Source organism: Toxorhynchites rutilus, chromosome 2 (genome assembly GCF_029784135.1).
Source record: "Toxorhynchites rutilus septentrionalis strain SRP chromosome 2, ASM2978413v1, whole genome shotgun sequence".
Classification (NCBI taxonomy): Eukaryota; Metazoa; Arthropoda; class Insecta; order Diptera; family Culicidae; genus Toxorhynchites; species Toxorhynchites rutilus.
In genome coordinates this window covers 201,834,495-201,854,080 of record NC_073745.1, presented here as the reverse complement: position 1 = coordinate 201,854,080, position 19,586 = coordinate 201,834,495, and the positions used below count along the sequence as shown (strand labels likewise).

Genomic DNA, 19,586 nt, shown 5'->3' with positions numbered 1-19,586 from the left:
GAACAGCAACAGAAGCAAAAAAATGCAGCAACTGCGGTGGAAACCACACTGCACTACAGGGGGTGCCCTGTATACACAACATTAAAGAAAAAACCGCAAGAATCATGACTAAAAGCTGCAACTAGCACGCCTTCAAACTATCAGCCAACCCTGCAATCAACGGTAAATTCAGCCACACACCCGAAACCTCAACCTCCTGATTTCACGCCTACATCAAGAACATCGTATAGGGATACTCTACTCTCCCAACCTCCAACACCAATAATTCCTCCCGCGGACCAATTACAAGTATTTATGGGTTCAATTATGCAACTCATGACATCAATGCAAACAATGATGCAAGAAATGTTGCACAGCCAGCAACTGCTCATCCAAAAATTGCAATGTTCAAAATAATTTTTTTGAAAATCTGCTATTGGAATGCATACGGGATACATAGCCATTTGAATGAAATTAAACTATTCTTGAACCAACACGATATTTGCGTTTTTCTCATCAATGAAACTCATCTGACGGATCACTACAACATCAGAGTCACGGGATATGATTTCTATGGTACAAATCACCCGCACGGGTCAGCAAGAGGAGGAGCTGCGGTCCTCATCAAACGGGATATTCCACACTATTTATGGCACCGTCACAGTACCCTAAATATCCAAGCAGCGGCTGTGTGCATCGAGAGTAAATCAGAGAAATTAGTACTAACAGCACTCTACTCTTCATCGAACCACCACCCTTCGGGGGAGGAATTGAAGACTTCTTCTCACTTCAAGGGCACCGATTTATCGTCGCTGGTGACTTCAACGCAAAACACACCTTTTGGGGATCAAGGCTGATTACCACTCGTGGTCGCGTATTATACAACGTCATCACTGACTCTGGCTATGACATTGCATCATGCGGCGAACCGACACACTGGCCAGAGGATCTCGCACGACTTCCGGACCTGCTAGATTTCGCTGTCACAAAAAAAATTAATAGTAAACGAATTAGATCGAAGCTTCTTCTGAACTTATCATCTGATCACTCACCAATACTCCTGGAATACTTCATAGAAAAGAAAGTGAAGCAGACGTCATCTAATCTCACTAACTTTTCAACGAACTGGACAAAATATAAGGCATATATCTCCTCTAACATTCTCGATCTACCTCTGGATAACGAACATCATATCGAGGACGTAGTAAACCAGCTCAGTGTATTCATGAAGAATGCTGCGAAGATAGCTACCCCACCTATGAAGACCCAGAAACACAAAAAAATTATTACTGCCTCCCACATAAAAGCAGCAGTTGCAGAAAAGCGACGACTAAGACGTGTCTGGCAAAACAAACGATCGCCAGATAAATTAAAAAAGCTATTACAAGACGAAGAAGATGACAAATTCCATAATTACTTAACTGAATTTTCGCCAAATCGAGATACTAATTACTCACTATGGAAGGCAACTAAGAATCTAAAACGACCTCAGTTACAGATCCCGCCGTTTAGAATGCCCTCTGGTAATTGGGCCAGAAGTGACGATGAAAAAGCAGTAACTTTTGCAAACCATCTTCAAAAAGTTTTCACTCCGAATCAATCGGGACCTAATCAAGAAACGCTCGAACTTTCTGGTGCTACAAACCAAAACAAAATGGAAATCAAACATCGGCTGGTGAGACATGTTATCAAAAATCATCAAGGAACTACCTGACCTAGCAATTGAACATCTCACGAGAATTTTCAACGCAATGACTCATATAGGATATTTCCCACAAGCATGGAAAATTTCGACCATTATTATGAAAGCCAGGGAAAGACGCACAGAAAGTGGAATCTTATAGACCTATCAGCATCCTTCCAATCTTCTCCAAAGTGTTCGAAAAAAATATCCTAATAAAATCTGCGCCCGAGATTGATAGATGATTCCCGAATCATCAATTCGGATTCCGAACAAAACATGGAACTATTGATCAAGTGCACCGATTGATAGAAGAAATTCGTAAAGTATATGAAGGCCGCGGATATTGCTCAGCGCTTTTTCTTGATGTAGCTCAAGCATTCGATAAAGTCTGGCACGAAGGACTGCTATATAAAATTAAAAATATGCTACCACAAGTATATGAAATTATGCGTTCTTATCTACTGGGAAGAATGTTTCATGTTCGGTATAACCAAACACTATCGAAAGATCGAGAAATTTATGCTGGCGTTCCTCAGAGCAGTGTTCTTGGACCAGTTCTCTATCTCATCTACACAGCTGATCTCCCGACCGCGCGGAACTTAATTACTACAACATTTGCAGATGACACAGTTATTCTCAGCAGTCACAAAAACAGAACGATTGCTTCACGGGATCTCGAGGAACACATAACGGTCGTGGAAAAGTGGCTTCAAAAATGGAGAATTAAAGTAAATGAAACAAAATGTGTCCACGTTACGTTCACGCTTAATCAGAACACATGTCCACAAATCAAGTTCAATGGATCTACAGTGCCTCAATCGAATGAAATTAAATATCTCGGTGTACACCTAGACCGCCGTCTAACCTGGAAGAAACACATAGAAGCAAAGAAAACGCAATTGAAATTGCGACCAAACCAAATACATTGGCTAATCGGGAAGAATTCGAAATACTAGACGAAAAACTAGAGTTCAAACTACTTCTATACAAATCCATGCTGAAGCCTATTTGGCATTATGGCTGTCAACTTTGGCAAACAGCTTCAGCAAGTAATATCGAAATCATCGAGAGAGTACAAAATAAACTGCTAAGACAAATTACTGACGCCCCTTGGTACATCCGCAATAGTGTTACGGTTAAAGAAGAACTTCATAAAACGAGAAGGAAATATGCGGAAAAGGATTTAAGAATCATCCAAATCCACTAGCAAGGCGACTCGGTCAACTTATGGTAACACGTCTGAAGAAAAAAACCTTAATTATTTGAACGTGGGCAAACGTTAGTGTTGTGCTCCAGGACACATGTGAAATTTTAACTGTAAGAATTGATAACAAACGTAATACTTTATTATGTTAGAACTAAATGCATAACCAAATATTGTTATTTCCACATCAGGAAGATTCAATAAATGTATGTATTAAAAAAAAGCAAAATTGAAAAAAAATATCCATAATCTTTATGAAAGATTTGGGTTTACAAAATTCAATTCGTACAAGAATTAAAGACATTCCTCGCTAACAACTTGATGGAGCTGGATGTGCTATTCATCACTCCTCAAGCATTGTTCTCGAAGTTTTTTTTTCTCTTCTCCCCAACGAGTTGGTTTTTTTTTCTCGTGTGTTCTGTGGTGAATTAGTGCCCAAAGTGCCCAAAGCAGCCAGAACCGAGGAAGCAGCGCCTCTGCAGTGGTCTGGATCGGCGTCTGTAGTGGATCAATAACCATAACGGCATCGTCAACACGTGGTTGACAACAATAACAACAATCAGTTGAGTACAACAATAACTTCTGCTATTGTGTTGTCTCCGTAGCGCGTGACTTTTGTGTCTCCCTTAATAGGGTAACAGAGCGCATATCGGAACAACAAATTTATGTGATTATTTTTATTTTATTTAAGTTTTTTTTTTTACAAGTGAGATAAAAAAATTGTAAAGATAATAATCGTTCGTTCTAAGAATGGAGGAGGGTGGGGGTCTAGACATGGACATTTCAGACTCCCCCTCGCTTGCTCAAGCAGGGTGTAGTAAGTCCCTTAAACGGACTCCTATGCCCGAAGATTCTTCTTCTGGGGACGAGTCAACTCACACTACCAAGCCCCCCTCCAAAAAAAAGATTGCAAACCTTTCCCCTGATTCCTCCAATACTTCCACCCAATCATCGACATCCCTTCCCCCCTCTGATGTTACTGTCCCCACTCAAACCTTGTCCTCGAATTCCTCTCCTATTGTTTCCGCTCCCCGTGTCAGGGTTTATCCGGACGATGCGCCTGACGCTGGTCCTTGGGTTGTTTTTTTCCGGCCCAAACCTAATGGTAAAGCCTTGAGGGTCGTACAGATTATGACAGATCTGAAAAGATACACCTCTGTTTCGGAAATTTGCAAAGTAAGACCGAACAAACTGCGAGTTGTCGTGACTAACCGAAAGGACGCGAACGATATTGTTGCTGATAAGCATTTCATCCTCGAATATCGAGTTTTTATTCCCTCCCATAACGTAGAAATTGGGGGCGTTATATCTGAAACGGGTCTGACGTGCAAAACTATAGAAAGTATGGGAGTTGGCAGGTTCAAGAGGCTTCCTTCGATGGAAGTCAAAATCTTGGAATGTCGCCAACTTGGAAAAGTTACCCAGGAAGGAGTAGAAAAGAAATTTACGCCGTACGACTCGTTTCGAGTCACTTTTGCTGGTGCCGCCCTCCCTGACTACGTTATGGTGGACAAATTGAGGCTGCCGGTGCGACTCTTCGTGCCAAAGCCCATGACTTGCAACAAATGCAAGTCAGTTGGTCATACAGCAGCTTATTGCGCCAACAAGGAGCGCTGTGCCACATGCGGAGAGCAACATGAGGGGAAATCCTGCAGTGCGACTGAGCATAAGTGTCCATATTGCGGGGGATCCCCACACGAGCTCTCAGCTTGTGAAACTTACAAGAGTCGCTGGGATAAACAAAAGCGCTCTTTGAAGGAACGCTCGAAACGCACTTTCGCGGATATCTTAAAGGGCGCTTCCCCACTGACTCAACAACAACCATTACCAACAAACAATGTCTTTGCTTCACTGCCAGTTGACGAATTGGAAGCGGATACAGCTAACGAGGGCACACCGTTTATTTTCAAAGGGAATTCCCGGCGCAAAAATGTGTCCACTCCCAAAGTTCAACGACAAGTCCCATCGGTGGTACCCCATGTTAGCTTGCCTAAAATATCGAGTGCAGCGGACAAGCAAAATCAGGTTCCTCCTGGCTTCCGTGGGAATAGTTCACCTTCGAACGACCCAGCACTCGAGGGGACATCAAAAACCCCAACTGTCCCTTTTTTTGCGTCCAGCTCAACTTCCCAATCGGGATTTATAAAGTTGACTGACCTTGTGGATCAAATCTTCACGTGTTTTAATGTTTCCGATTCCATCAGAACCATTGTCATCTCAATGCTTCCAGTACTAAAGACAATTTTGCAACAATTGATGCAAACATGGCCCCTCCTTGCAATGATTATCTCTCTTGATGTCTAATTTGAATAGAGAGGTCGGAGATATCACTGTTTTACAGTGGAATTGTCGTAGTCTTATCCCTAAATTGGATGCATTCAAATTTTTAATTCATAAGTTCAATTGTGATGTTTTTGCTCTGTCCGAAACTTGGCTTTCTTCGCGAGATGATCTCTCTTTCCACGATTTTAATATTATACGCTTGGACCGTGATGACAGATACGGAGGGGTGCTATTGGGGATCAATAAGTGCCACTCATTTTTCCGAATTGACCTTCCACCTATTGGAGGGATCGAAGCTGTTGCTTGTCATGCAAACATTAAAGGCAAAGACCTCTGTATTGTCAGCTTGTATTGGCCTCCGAGAGCTGCGGTTAGCCGCAAACAACTTGTTGACATGTGCTCACTCCTTCCTGAGCCACGATTGATCTTGGGAGACTTCAACTCTCACGGAACTGCCTGGGGGGAACAGTACGACGACAATCGTTCATTGTTGATATATGACCTTTGTAACAGCTTCAATATGACCGTTTTGAACACTGGGGAAACAACACGTGTGCCTAAACCTCCTGCTAACCCAAGTGCTCTTGACCTCTCGCTTTGCTCGAATTCACTATCGTTAGATTGCAAGTGGAATGTAATCCAGGATCCCAACGGTAGTGATCACTTGCCAATCAAAATTTCCATCACCATTGGGTCGAATTCTTCTGAATCTATAAACATGGCATATGACCTCACAAGACACATTGACTGGAAAAAATATGCGGACGCGATTACTCTAGCCATCAATTCCAGAGATGGTTTACCTCCATTGGAGGAGTATAACTTCCTTTCTCGTTTGATCCATGACAGCGCGGTTCGCGCTCAAACGAAACCCATCCCAGGTTCCACCATTCACCGAAGGCCTCCCAATCCATGGTGGGATAGCCAATGTTCAAAGCTTTATGTAGAAAAATCGAATGCATTTAAAGCTTTTCGGAAACGAGGAACCATTGACAATTTTCAAACGTATTTAGACCTTGAAAATCAATTTAAAAACTTGATCAAAGGTAAAAAACGTGCTTATTGGCGAAATTTCGTGGGAGGTTTGTCACGAGAAACGTCAATGAAAAAATTATGGAAAGTGGCTCGAAACATGAGAAATCGCTCTTCATCGAATGAAAGCGAGGAACATTCACATCGATGGATTTTTAATTTTGCGCGAAAGGTTTGTCCCGATTTCGCTCCCGTGCAAAGAATTGTTCGAGATATACCACAAGATAGGTGCGATCTTGATTCCGAGTTTTCGATGGTAGAATTCTCTCTTGCTCTCCTTTCAAGTAACAATTCGGCTCCAGGATCGGATAGAATTAAGTTCAACTTGTTAAAAAACCTCCCCGATGTGGCCAAACATCGCTTGTTGAATTTATTCAATAAGTTTCTGGAGCATAATGTTGTTCCGGATGATTGGAGACAAGTACGAGTTATAGCTATTCAAAAACCCGGAAAACCCGCGTCCGACTTCAATTCGTACCGCCCAATAGCAATGCTGTCTTGTATACGGAAATTGTTGGAGAAAATGATCTTGTTTCGCCTTGATCGTTGGGTTGAAACGAATGCCTTACTCTCAGATACACAATATGGGTTCCGCAGGGGCAAGGGGACGAATGATTGTCTTGCGTTGCTTTCTTCAGAAATTCAAATGGCTTACGCCGAAAAAAAACAAATGGCTTCAGTATTCTTGGACATAAAGGGGGCCTTTGATTCTGTTTCAATAGAGGTTTTGTCAGACAAATTACACTCTCGGGGTCTGCCGCCTCTATTGAATAATATGTTATATAACTTGCTTTGTGAGAAACATTTGAACTTTTCTCACGGAGATTCGGCAGTAAGTCGGTTCTCTTACATGGGCCTCCCCCAGGGCTCATGTTTAAGCCCCCTTTTGTACAACTTCTATGTAAGCGACATCGACAATTGCCTTACACAAAATTGCAGCCTAAGACAACTTGCAGATGATGGAGTGGTGTCTGTCGTAGGATCAAACGAATCCGACCTGCAAGGACCCTTACAAGATACTTTGAACAATTTTTCAACCTGGGCCATTGGGCTAGGGATCGAATTCTCCACGGAGAAAACAGAGATGGTGGTTTTTTCTAGGAAGCATAGACCAGCAAAACCAAAGCTTCAACTTTTGGGTAAACCGATCACTCATGCTATGTCATTCAAGTATCTTGGGGTCTGGTTCGACTCCAAATGTACTTGGGGGGTCCATATTAGGTATCTGAGTAAAAAATGTCAACAAAGAATAAACTTTCTCCGTACAATTACCGGCACCTGGTGGGGAGCCCATCCCGAAGATCTTATAATGTTGTATCGAACAACTATTCTCTCAGTGATGGAGTATGGCAGTTTCTGTTTTCAATCAGCTGCCAAAACACACCTCATTAAACTCGAGCGAATTCAGTATCTTTGTCTCCGTATTGCGTTGGGATGTATGCCCTCAACGCATACCATGAGTCTCGAGGTTTTGGCAGGCCTACTCCCACTAAAAGATCGCTTCAATTTATTATCTCTTCGGTTCCTCATCCGGTGTAAGGTTATGAACCCATTGGTGATCGGGAATTTTGAGCAGCTGATCGAGCTAAATTTTCACTCCGGATTCATGAGTTCATATCATGAATTCATCTCCATGCAGGTTGATCCTTCTTCGTATATTCCCAACCGTGTTTGTTTTCCTGACTACATCAATTCCTCTGTGCATTTTGATCTGTCCATGAAACAGGATATCCATGGATATTCAGATTATCAACGATCGAGGATCGCTCCAACGATCTTCGATTCAAAGTATGGGGGTATCAATTGTGATAATATGTACTTTACTGATGGGTCCTCTATGAATGAGTCCACAGGATTTGGAGTGTTCAACGAAATTTTTAGCACCTCCCACAGTCTTCAGAATCCTTGCTCAGTGTATATTGCTGAATTGGCAGCGATATACTGGGCGCTGGACAGCGTCGCCTCACGACCTGTTGAACACTATTACATTGTAACGGATAGTCTTAGCTCTGTCGAAGCTATCCGTTCAGTGAGGCCGGAAAAGCACTCGCCGTACTTCCTTGAGAGAATACGAGAAATTTTGAGTGCTTTATCCAGACGCTGTTATGTCATTACCTTTGTCTGGGTCCCTTCACATTGCTCAATTCCGGGTAATGAGAGGGCTGACTCATTAGCAAAGGTAGGTGCGATTGAAGGCGACATTTACCAGCGTCAAATCGCCTTCAATGAATTTTTTTCTTTAGTCCGTAAAAATACCATCGCTAACTGGCAACGCAAATGGAACGAAGATGAATTGGGCCGGTGGTTTCACTCGATTATCCCTAAGGTTAGCCTCAAACCGTGGTTCAAAAGTCTGGACTTGAGTCGGGACTTTATTCGCACCTTCTCCCGACTCATGTCCAATCACTGTTCGTTAGATGCGCTTCTCTTTCGTTTCAATCTTTCCAGCAACAATCTCTGCGTCTGTGGTCAAGGTTATCACGACATCGAGCATGTTGTTTGGTCGTGCGAGATGTATCTTGTCGCCAGATCGAATTTAGAAAACTCCCTTCGGGCCCGAGGAAGACAGCCCAATGTGCCGGTGAGAGATGTGTTGGCTCGGTTAGACCTTGATTACATGACCCAAATATATGTTTTCCTTAAAGCTATCGATCTTCGTGTGTGATTGTACCTATGTCCTTATACCCTCCTTTTCATCCATTGCGAGCGATTGGCCCCCATGGTATAAACAGTAAAATAAGTTGAAATGTAAATATACAATAGATTTAAGAATCGAGTGTGATCATCAACATTGTAACAATTCCCTTATATCCCATCCCTTTCCTGAAAGATGTCACCCTCTAAACTCGAGTAAACCGCGAGTAATCGGTTTTCCACCTTACTAACCATAGTGTTAGGAAAATTATTTATGTATAGTTTTAAAACATATACTTAAGAATTCGGCTCCTTTAAACTAATGTAACTGAGCCTGTAAAAATAAACGATTTATATAAAAAAAAAAAAAAGAATTAAAGTCGCACGACTACCGGGCGCTCCAGAAGAAAATTCTGGTTAGTAATGAAGCTCATTTATGGCTAAGTGGATACGAGGAATCGAGTGAGAATTCTCGTGCCATTGTCATGAAACCGTTGCATCATGAAAAAGTCACTGTTTAGTACGCTGCACGGTGCGTTGAACCGAAGATGAAAATTAATTTTAAAGTTTTTTGTTTCGGGTGTCTAATGCACTCATACTTGTTTATGTATGCCTGAAACTATGTAAACGAGTATTGGTAAGCTAGATAAAGCATCACAACTACTAATAAAAGCAGCTGAATTGTCAACTTCTGGCAAGATTGTTGCTTGCGAAAATTTTTGTGATATTTCGATCGGATTTCAACTCGTTTTTGAAAATAAAATCTTGTGTGCCATTAGTTCAACTGAAATGGAATGTAATTATCAAGGTAAGTGGAGAATATTTTCAATGGAAAATTGGCTTCTAATAATACTCTTGAGAAACAGGGAATTTGAATTTGCAAAGAAATAAAAAATAATGACATTGAAATTCAAACTTAAGATATCATATTAAAAAAACTTCCACCTTCTAGACTTCCACTCTCAAACTTCCAAAATATTTTTTTGCAAAATATGTCTTCTTTGAGGGCATATATGTCCTAGGTGATCACTTATCTGCCAGAATTTTTGTCACAGGTACTGTTCGAAGCTCAATCCGCGGACGTCCAGAAGAGGGTTTATAGGGTTGCGCAAATAAAACAAAAAGACGGCGAGTAGCAGAACTGGTGTCTAATATCGCCCTAGAAGACCTAGCTTTTGCTACGAACATTTCTGGGGATCCAACTCTACTTAATGAAGCTGGCAACAAGCGCTTAACGCCTGCTCAAGCACTGGCTCTTTTTGTAGACTTGGATCTGACGGATCGGAAGAATATTGCGCTTCGAGAGGTGGTGAACCATTTACATAAAGATTGCTTTCCAAGTCTGTATGTTCTGAGAAAAGCAAAAAATTAAATCATCCCGAAAAACATTTCGGTTTCGGAGGCATCAACAATGGTGGACATTCAGGAACTGGTTAACTCAACTGTTAACGGTATTGTTGAAACCTTGCACCTAACTAATCCTTCAAAAGCGAAATTGATCTGAAAATGTGGAATGAATGGCAGTTCTGGATACAGTACTTACAATCAAAAGTTTTCAAATGAAAATGCATCAGATGAACTCTTGTTCTTGATTGTAATGGGGCCCATCAAACTAATTAATGTTCAAACAGGAGAAACCTTGTGGCAACATCCCCGTCCAGGATCTACACATTTCTGCAGACCTATCAATTTCATGTTCGAAAAAAAACCGAACTTTGTTTTGAATGAACAATCTGAAGTAGAGTCATTCATCAGAGAATTGCTGCCATACGACACATCTTTTTTTTTAACTTTCGAGTTTCTGTTCATCATGCTCGATGGGAAAGCCTGCGACACGCTGTGACACGCTTAGCAGCGGCTTAGTGCTATATCTGTGGGGCCACTCCTAAGAAGATGAACAGCTCTAACGTCCACGAGAAGTTCGAGAATTCCGGGAACTTCAGGTTCGGTCTGTCGATTCTGCATGGCTGGAAATTTTTTTTTGAATGTCTGTTGCATGTATCTCACAGGTTTGTCTTATACATTTCAAAGATTGAGATGAGGTTTATCTGATATTTTATTTTTCGGCTACCATTCAAAACGTGACAAGTTCCAGGAGAAGCTAACAATAAAAGCTATGAGAAACGCAAGAAACTTATGATAGTTGACAAGTCGAAACCTGGATACGGCCAACGACGGAAACAACGCGCGAAGATTTTTTTTCCAATCATCTGACAAGTGTTGCAATCACTGGAATAGATGTGGATCTCATCATAAAATTTTCTACCATTATGAGAGTTATATCCAGTGGTAAGCAAATTGATATTACAAAATATCAAGCAAAGTTGATGGAAACAAGGCAACTCTAATAAGCTCTTTATAGCTGGAACTACATGTCTTTGATCGTACACAAGCTTTTGATCCACAGTGGCAACATTATTTCAATGTTCGATCTACCCATTGAGGACCTTTCTGAAGACGCATTGGAAGTTACCCATAAAATCATCAGGAAACCCCGTTTTAATCACACGAGGAAATCATCCCGAGTCAACTCAAACGAAGATCTGCTGAGATCATTGCTCTCAAACTTCGACCCATGAATATTCCTTAAGCGAAAATCGTTAGCTTTTAAGACATCAGAAGGATGACGAAGAATTATCACAGTATTTCTGACGATGACATTGAAAATGCGAAGGAACAATAGATGTAGAATGCAAAAAAAGAGCTTCTAAAATGTATTTGGAACAAGCTGCAGTGTTGTTTATGAATTGAAAATGATAAAAATGCCATCATTTACATGAGATTGTTTTTTTTTTTTAAAAAAAAACCCGAGTAAATCATATGAAGTATGTGGAGGCGATCTGGCGTAGTGGTAACATCCATACCTCTCACGCAGAGTTCACGAGTTCAATTCTCACTCCCGACATTCTTCCAAAAATGGAAGTAAAAGTGACGAACCAGCCGAAATGTGTTGAAAGTCACTACAATAAAGAAAAAAAAAATATGAAGTATAATCAATACATATTTTTATTTTTATAATCCGTTGCATATGAGACACTTTAACCAATGATGCAATAAACGTGTAATTAATGACAAACGTGTAATGTATCTAAAAAGATCAGCACTTCTCACTTTTGGAAAAAAAAGATTTTTTTACATGAGTTTATTCAGATGACATAAGACATTTATGCAAACAATTATTGTGCTTTTTAAAAACAACTAATCAACATAATTTGAACCAGTAGTTATTCGAGTAAAGATTGCTGCGTATTCGATATTATCAGAACTTTTCACTTTAGATGAACAAAGATTTTGTTGCTTGAGACACTTATGCGGTTATTCAAATGACATGAGACATTTATGCAAACAGTAGTTCTGATACTTATGAACATTTTTGACGTAGGATTACGTCTTTCGGGAACATATTGGGGTACAAATTGAAAATCGAAAATCGAGCACATCGTGAAAATTGTTCAATTTCAAACGATTGTTGCTCAGTCATTTCATGATGGATTGATGAAATTTTTGCGTCAATTGATTTCGGTACTCCATAACAATTTTTTTTAATTGAATAAAATAATATATGTCATGAAACTAACTATCGAACAATTGAAAAATCTCAACCCCTATCCTCACGGAAATACCCACTTCTGATTGGTCGAAATTGATGACACATGCGGCGGGTCCCTAACAGAGACATCATAATCAAGCTGCCTGGGGGAAATCGGCATTGCAAATAGTGATGTCTAAATTTTTCATTTATTCGATTATCGATTAATCGTTAGGGCATTTTTCAATATTCGATTCATTCGAATAATTGTCTTTCAATATTCGATTAACCGAGCGAATATTTTTTTGCTTGTAATAATCACGTATCATGTTGTCATTCGGGTCGCGTGGTCTATCAGGTTGTCGATGTTCCATTTTTGGACAAAAAAAAAAAGTTGAATAAAAAAATGATATGGTCTAATTCTTAACCTAAAAATGCATCAACCTTGAGAAAAATGCCTTCTTTCATTAATCGCGATTACAGTGACAATTATTCGATGTATTCATATTTTGATTTTAAATTATTCGATACAAAATTACACGATTATAATTTCAGATATTCGATCATTTGAATTAATCGAACGATTAACCGACGTCTCTAATTGCAAATACATGAAAGTAGGGGGAACTTTTGTTCCTACCGAAATGTATTCCCTAACAGAGATATCAAACCAAGATGCCCGGGAATATTTCACTTGAAGTGCATCTGGCATTGCAATTAACACAACCATCTGAGCCATGGCAAAACAGGTGAAAAAAGAGAAGAGTGCAAATGATTATAGGTCGCTTCTAGCCATCAGTGTTTAGCTTTGTGTGTGTTGCTTGTTTTCGTTGCGCTAAACTTAGAACTTGTTCATATCCTGTACATATTGGTAGCACACCTTCAATACTTTTAGTTGCCATTCGTATTTACTCTCGTGCGCATCGGCTCTGTTCTGATGCAACTAGCTCCTAGCTTTGTTGATGGTTTTGACCGGGAGTCGAGAAACGATTTATCATAAACGGTCATTCTCGCGATGTTTCATTTTTATCGCTGCAACTGTGTGCATCTATTGGAGGCGTGTTTGATGCTTGTTGAATGGCAATGCGTGCATTGATATAAAGAAACAAATTGCGACATATGACCAATTAGTGTATTGTTCTCGCAAAGGCAAGAAAGAATCGTTGCTTCTTGAAATGATTCTACAAAACCACGCAAGCCATTAATCCTTTTCCCGGAACTTTTTACCAAAGGGTTATTTATGAAATTTCGACGCATTCGCAAATAATATCCGAAATGATAAACCAACAAGTTAAAAAAAAAATGTTGCGTAGTCCTACGTCCTAAGCGGTCGTGTCTCGAATACAATCCCTCGATTTTTTCTTTCAAAAATGATGCCGGTCAGAACGTAATAATTAATACCGACTTTTCACAATTCACTATTGAGTTCCCTCAATGTGGAGTAACTGTGGTTGGATTATTTCTGTGGGGCTATGTGAAGTCTATGGTCTAGGTCAACAAATCGCAGATGGTTGAACCTTTTGGAAGACAACATTCGCAGTGTTATGACTAATATAGACTTCCATTGTTGCAGACGAAAATTGAACCTCCAGATTGGGCTTCCTCCGAGTTAGCTGAACTAGCAAGTGCCAGGAATAATTCAAATCGAAATAATAATAAATTGGATACTTTCAAGTTTTGATATAATTTACGAACCTATTTTTCTATTGGTGTTTGTAGAAGTACTGGACAAAAATATCGGGAAGAAATAAAAAAACGATTTCTTTCTTTTTTCTCAAAGATTTTGTGGACACATTTTTTGTGGTTGCGATAGTGGTTCTCAGATTTTCGTGAAAAGCGGTAATTTTGTTTTTTATCGCACAATAGTTGACCTGTATTTTTTTTTTCATTAGGGTGGCCATTTCTATTTTAGGGTGGTCCGAAAAATAATTTTTTCCTCATTTTTTCCAAACATCATTTTTACACCCGCGAAAAAACTGGATTCTAATTTCATAGATCTGGTCTAGTCACATAGGAATATTGAACGTAGACTGAAAACAAGTTAACTTTGAAAAATCATAACTCAAAAACGAAACAAAACACCTCTCTGATTTTTGGATGTATTATGTAAAAATTCTCAGCTTTCAAGAAAAAAATAAATCAAATATAGCATCCTTGATCCTGAAAGCATGTAAACTATACAGTAGCTCAAAAGTTATGAATTTTTGAAAAAAGGTGGTTTTTGGAAAAAAAAAATTTTTGGATCACCTAAAAATGGAAAAGGCTTAAATACATGTGTGGGTATAAGGAAGCTTAAAAAAGATGTACGTTGATTTTTCAACAGCATTTAAAAAAATCACCCAAAATTTTTTTTACGAATGTGTGTTTATTTCAATTTAAAGTTTATATTGACCTTTGTTGTGCACCCGTGGTCGAGTGGTTAGCGTCTCACATTATCATGCCGGGTGTTCGGGTTCGATTCCCGTTCCGGCCTGGGGATTTTTCGTCAAAGAAATTTCCTTCGACTTGCACTGTGGTCACGCGTATTCTAGAGCTTGCCCTTCAGAATATATCCAAGGCGTGTTATTTGGCTTAAGAAAAATCAACTAAGTATTAATCAATGACGCTAGTTAATGCATACGTTGAGATGGCAAAAGTTCGACAGAGAATGTTAACGCCATTCAAGAAGAAGATTTACCTTTGAACCTTGTATATGACATCTTAATGGCTATGACAGAAAAGTTGCTAGCCCAGTGATTTAAGTTCGAACGTCAGGGGAGCGGTTTTCCAAAATAATTCATTTCTTTCTGGAAATTCAAAAAAAATTGAAGATACTCAAAGTAGTGTCCCGCTAGTACGAATAACGAATTTTGAATTGATTTGTGAGTAAAATTTCTATTTCTATAACATTATACAGAGTTCTTCAACATTCCCTTGATGTCCATCGAGTGTTCACTTGTGTTGAGTTTTGTGTGTATTTAGACATCAGTTAAATTTTTCAATAATAAAGTGCTAATGGATTTTTTGTAGGACTCTGGACTAGACTTGTAAAAATACAATACATTTATGTCTTTTATAATACTCATTCATTTTATTTCAATGGAGATGGGCGAACTTCGACGAATCCACACAAATTTGACTGCATTTTTGATATCCATAAGTTTGATTGCTCCCCATGTTCATTTTAGTTATCGAGGCAACACATACACTCGTAATCTCTGATATGCGATTGAAATCATTATTCGTAGTATTTCGTTGAAACTTTTATCAAGAACTCATGTTAATCACTTTCAAAGGTACGTTGTCTCAAATATTGTGTCATTTTACCACTGTTCGCACTTGTTTCTAGTTTGTCACATTTTCACATTTTCACCATGCAATTTAAATCTACCAAATCTACTACTGAACCAACGTTCAACACAACCCTCAACGCAGTGCGGTTATGGAATACTCACTGATTTTCGAAGTAACATTGTACATGTATGATTGATGTCAGCAATAGTAACAATTTCACTCGACTCTTCATAGTAATCATATCGACATTCCTTCGGCACACATTAAACTCACTAAATAATTTCCCACTTTTATTTTTTATTCAATTGGAACTCCCGATCAGTGCCGCGATGTCGGACGTCTGACACTAACTGAAGCTTCGTCGATGTGTTTTCCGACTATTTATCTAAGTTTGGTGGGCGTATTCTAACCAGCTGAACTGAACATTCTGTGGAAATTCTAGGGGCCCAGACTATACTCCCTCTGTGATAGTATTTGGTTACAACTGATAATGATACCGAATGAAACATTCAAAATTAACACGGAAAACTCTATTTCATTCGAACTTGCTTCACGTTGGCAAAAAGCAAAAAATTCATTGCTGAGAGATAATTTCTTTTTGTGATTTGATGATGAAAATTATGAACTGTATAACGAGTTGGGAAGCTATGATAATCGGTTCATTACAGTTTAAATACTGCGAAGGAATCTCAAAATAAAGATCAACCCATAAATTGTTAACTTTTGTTTCAATCGGTATAATAAACACTAAAAAGTAAGGCGACCTCCAGAATGAATCGAGGGACTTTGTTATCCAAAGTCACCACTGGCAGTGCAGAATGAAGGGGAATATGTGAAGGATTCCAGAAAAAAGTATTAACACATTCGATAGTTGTGGATGAGAGTCGCTCTATAATAGAAACAGAAGTGTAATGCTCGTTCATGTCATATATGGTCGGTGTTAAGTCAGACCGGACCATGTGACATTTTTCTGATTTCGAGAAAAACGTGATTGAAGTTTGGCGCTATAAGGGGTTTTCATTGAGCATTCAAAACAATTTCAATACGTTATTCGTGCTGTACGCGTGATTTTCCAAATCTGATAAGTGTGCTATGTAGCTTAAGTAATGCTTAACCAAATGCAATCAATAAGTTGAAATTTTTATTTTTGCGACTTGGTCCCCTCTGACTTAACACCGACCATATAATATTCACCGACATTAGTTTACGAAACCCTCCCCAATAGAGCTATGCTCTATGGAGGCAAGTTCCTCTGTGGACGCGTGGTTTCATCTAGACATGTCGTTTGACTACGAGGGAAATGTAAGGTAGAGTAGCCATTGTTCCAACGTGTGATTTCAAAACTAAATGCGGAAGAGAGTGAGGAGAACGGAACAAGTTAACCCAAAATAGAGCGATGTAATAAGAAGCCGAACCTCAATTAAGGAGCTTTAAGCTCCCTCTCTCTCTCTGATGCACTTCCTCTCTCCATCTCGGTGTAATTGTAAGATCCCAGGAGTTTGTGGCGCGGGTAATACCGTATACCGTATACCAACAAAAGGAGCTCCTTTTTTCCCTGACATGCAGGGAGGAGAATTTGCTCAGTACCAGTTGGTGGCAGCTTTGCGTGGTCACGCTTAACGCTTATGGGAATTTGCGGAACCGTAGAGAAAGTGATGGTTTCCCATACCTATGCTAAAATGGGGGAATTCCATATCCCGTTCCACCCTGGGGGTTGGTTGTGTGTTCTGGTGAATAACCTATATATTATGGTGGCTGATAATTGTAGCCGGATTTTAAGGCGTGTGTTATGCTTCTAACGCCATTTTTTCCAGCATCGATGGATTTCACGTCAATCCACACGAAAGAACGTGATGTTCAGTACGACAATTTGAGCTGCTTGAAAAAATATCTTGAGTTGTGTTTCATGACTAGGGAACATATTTTTTATATCGATATCATCGAAGTACTGAACGTACACTTCAGGACATGTATCGTGAACAAGACATGCGATCGGAATGAGTTTTATTGAAACCTTAGTTTAAAGAACATGACATTCATACTATGCATTAAAACAGTCATGGTAATCAAAAGCAAAATGCGGTTGAGTTCAAAACGAGTACTATTTTCATCATCATTCCTTCTTAAAAAAAGTAATATGCGATTAGTTCGAGTAAGAAATTTCGGTGAATTATCTTCAATTACTTTAATTATTAGAGTTACTTTGTTTAGCCGTATTGTGTGGACAGCGTCGATCTTAGGCCAATTTCCACTCATGGTGTGAAATACTCAAAATACAATTCATTTAAAAAAAAAAAATATTTTACAGATTCCAATTCAAATCACTAAATGAATTAAGAAGAAAATCCTTTAGCGCAATGAAATTTGCCAGAAAAAGGTGTCCATATTTACGCATATCGAATTTCGAATCAAAATATAGTAAAAAAAATATAGAAAAAATATAGATAGGTTTAGAATATTTACGTATGTATATCTTCGAAATTTCATTAAAGTAGAGGAACAGGGATGAATTATGAAAACTAACGAAAAGATTAGTTATTACTTCCGGGGTCAGACGGACCTCGCGTAACACCTCGGTTTTTGGTCTGAGTCTCGGGAACCTTTGAGGTTGGGCTCTCAAGGCCTCTTTTAATGCTGGCAAGCTCGAGCTCGAGGCCAATCGCTCTCAGGGTCGGCTCTTCGGGAAAACGCTTATCAAGGCTCGGATGTGGAATATGTAAAAACGTGTGAATATAATTTTTTTTGTTTCATTACCTAGCCTTTATAATTCTGTATGGGTGTGTCGGTGTGGTTTTCCGCTGGACTCCTAGTCACCGGCTGAAGAAGTCCTCAGAACGCTGCTCGTCGAGTTTCCGGGGTTATTAATTAACCCTAAATTTACGATACGATGGTTACAATGCGCTTTAAACCCTAAATTAACGGGTCCTGGTCGGACACAGAGAAAGAGAGGAAGACAATTCTCACAACAGAGCCCTTTACAATCGTCTAAATCTGTATTAAATACCTGACCGATCAGATCCTACGGCTTATCCGATGGTGAAATTAACAACGATAATTTATTTTCGTAGAACTTGTACATTTTTCTCGGTGTATATTTGAGTTCTTCTCACTACTTGCTCTGGGCAGGAAATGAACAATTTACTTGCGATCATTCCATCTACCTTCTCATATCTTCACTCTCTTGATCTTCTTTTCTGTTCCTTTCTCCCTCTCTGTTCCACTATATAATGATGAATATCATTGTTCATCGCTAACCCCACCTCTGTTTCCGCGCAACATTCATTCCCTTTTTTCCGTCTTTGATCTGTGAGTGTACTGTTGACTTAACCTATCCCTGACTATTGTGTACGTATTTTAAGGCACATTTTCTACACACTTAATTCAAAACACTGACATATTCAATAGAAACATTGTCGTCAATACAAACGGTAACACAGTAAAAACTAATAATTTATAATTTCCCGATAATGTAAAGAACGGGTAACGGCCAAGTAATCCGAATTAGCGTTGCCGGCGCCAAGCGAATATTTTTTTACGAAACGTACGGACGTCAAAGTGTTAATGGGAGGCATCGGAAAATAAAACCAGTTGAAAAGAGGTTGTATTGACTACGGATACATAACGTGGAATTCGGAGAGTACACTCAAACTAGCGTTTTTTTTCAATCCCATTAGTTTATATAAGGCTCATTAGCATTTTAGCTGTAACAGAGCCGAATTTTAAACGTGTACATGTCACATGTTTATCATATCTATAAATAGCACATTACACAGTTGCCATTTTTTCGGCGTAAGAGTATTTCTTCTATACCATTGCATATGGTACATTACATTACACAGTAGCCATTTAGGCGTAAGAGTATTCCTTCTGTATTCCAGTTAGACCAGCGGAGACAGCTGATATGATCATTGTTGGGTTATTAATAGAACAGCAGCCCGATGTTTCTTGCAGAGCAGAGCAATTGTATG

The 19,586-nt window shown here is 39.4% G+C and overlaps 1 protein-coding gene across 1 annotated transcript in view; it reads right to left on the bottom strand.

Moving 5' to 3' along the window:
* Positions 1–15,953, bottom strand: part of LOC129771912 (cubilin homolog) — a 53,795-nt gene extending 37,842 nt beyond the window's left edge. The window contains exon 1 of the mRNA XM_055776048.1: positions 15,780–15,953. Within this exon, the coding sequence (XP_055632023.1) occupies positions 15,780–15,859 (80 nt within the window). The 5' untranslated portion in view covers positions 15,860–15,953. The remainder of the gene's footprint in view (positions 1–15,779) is intronic.
* Between the last annotated feature and the right edge of the window lie 3,633 nt (positions 15,954–19,586).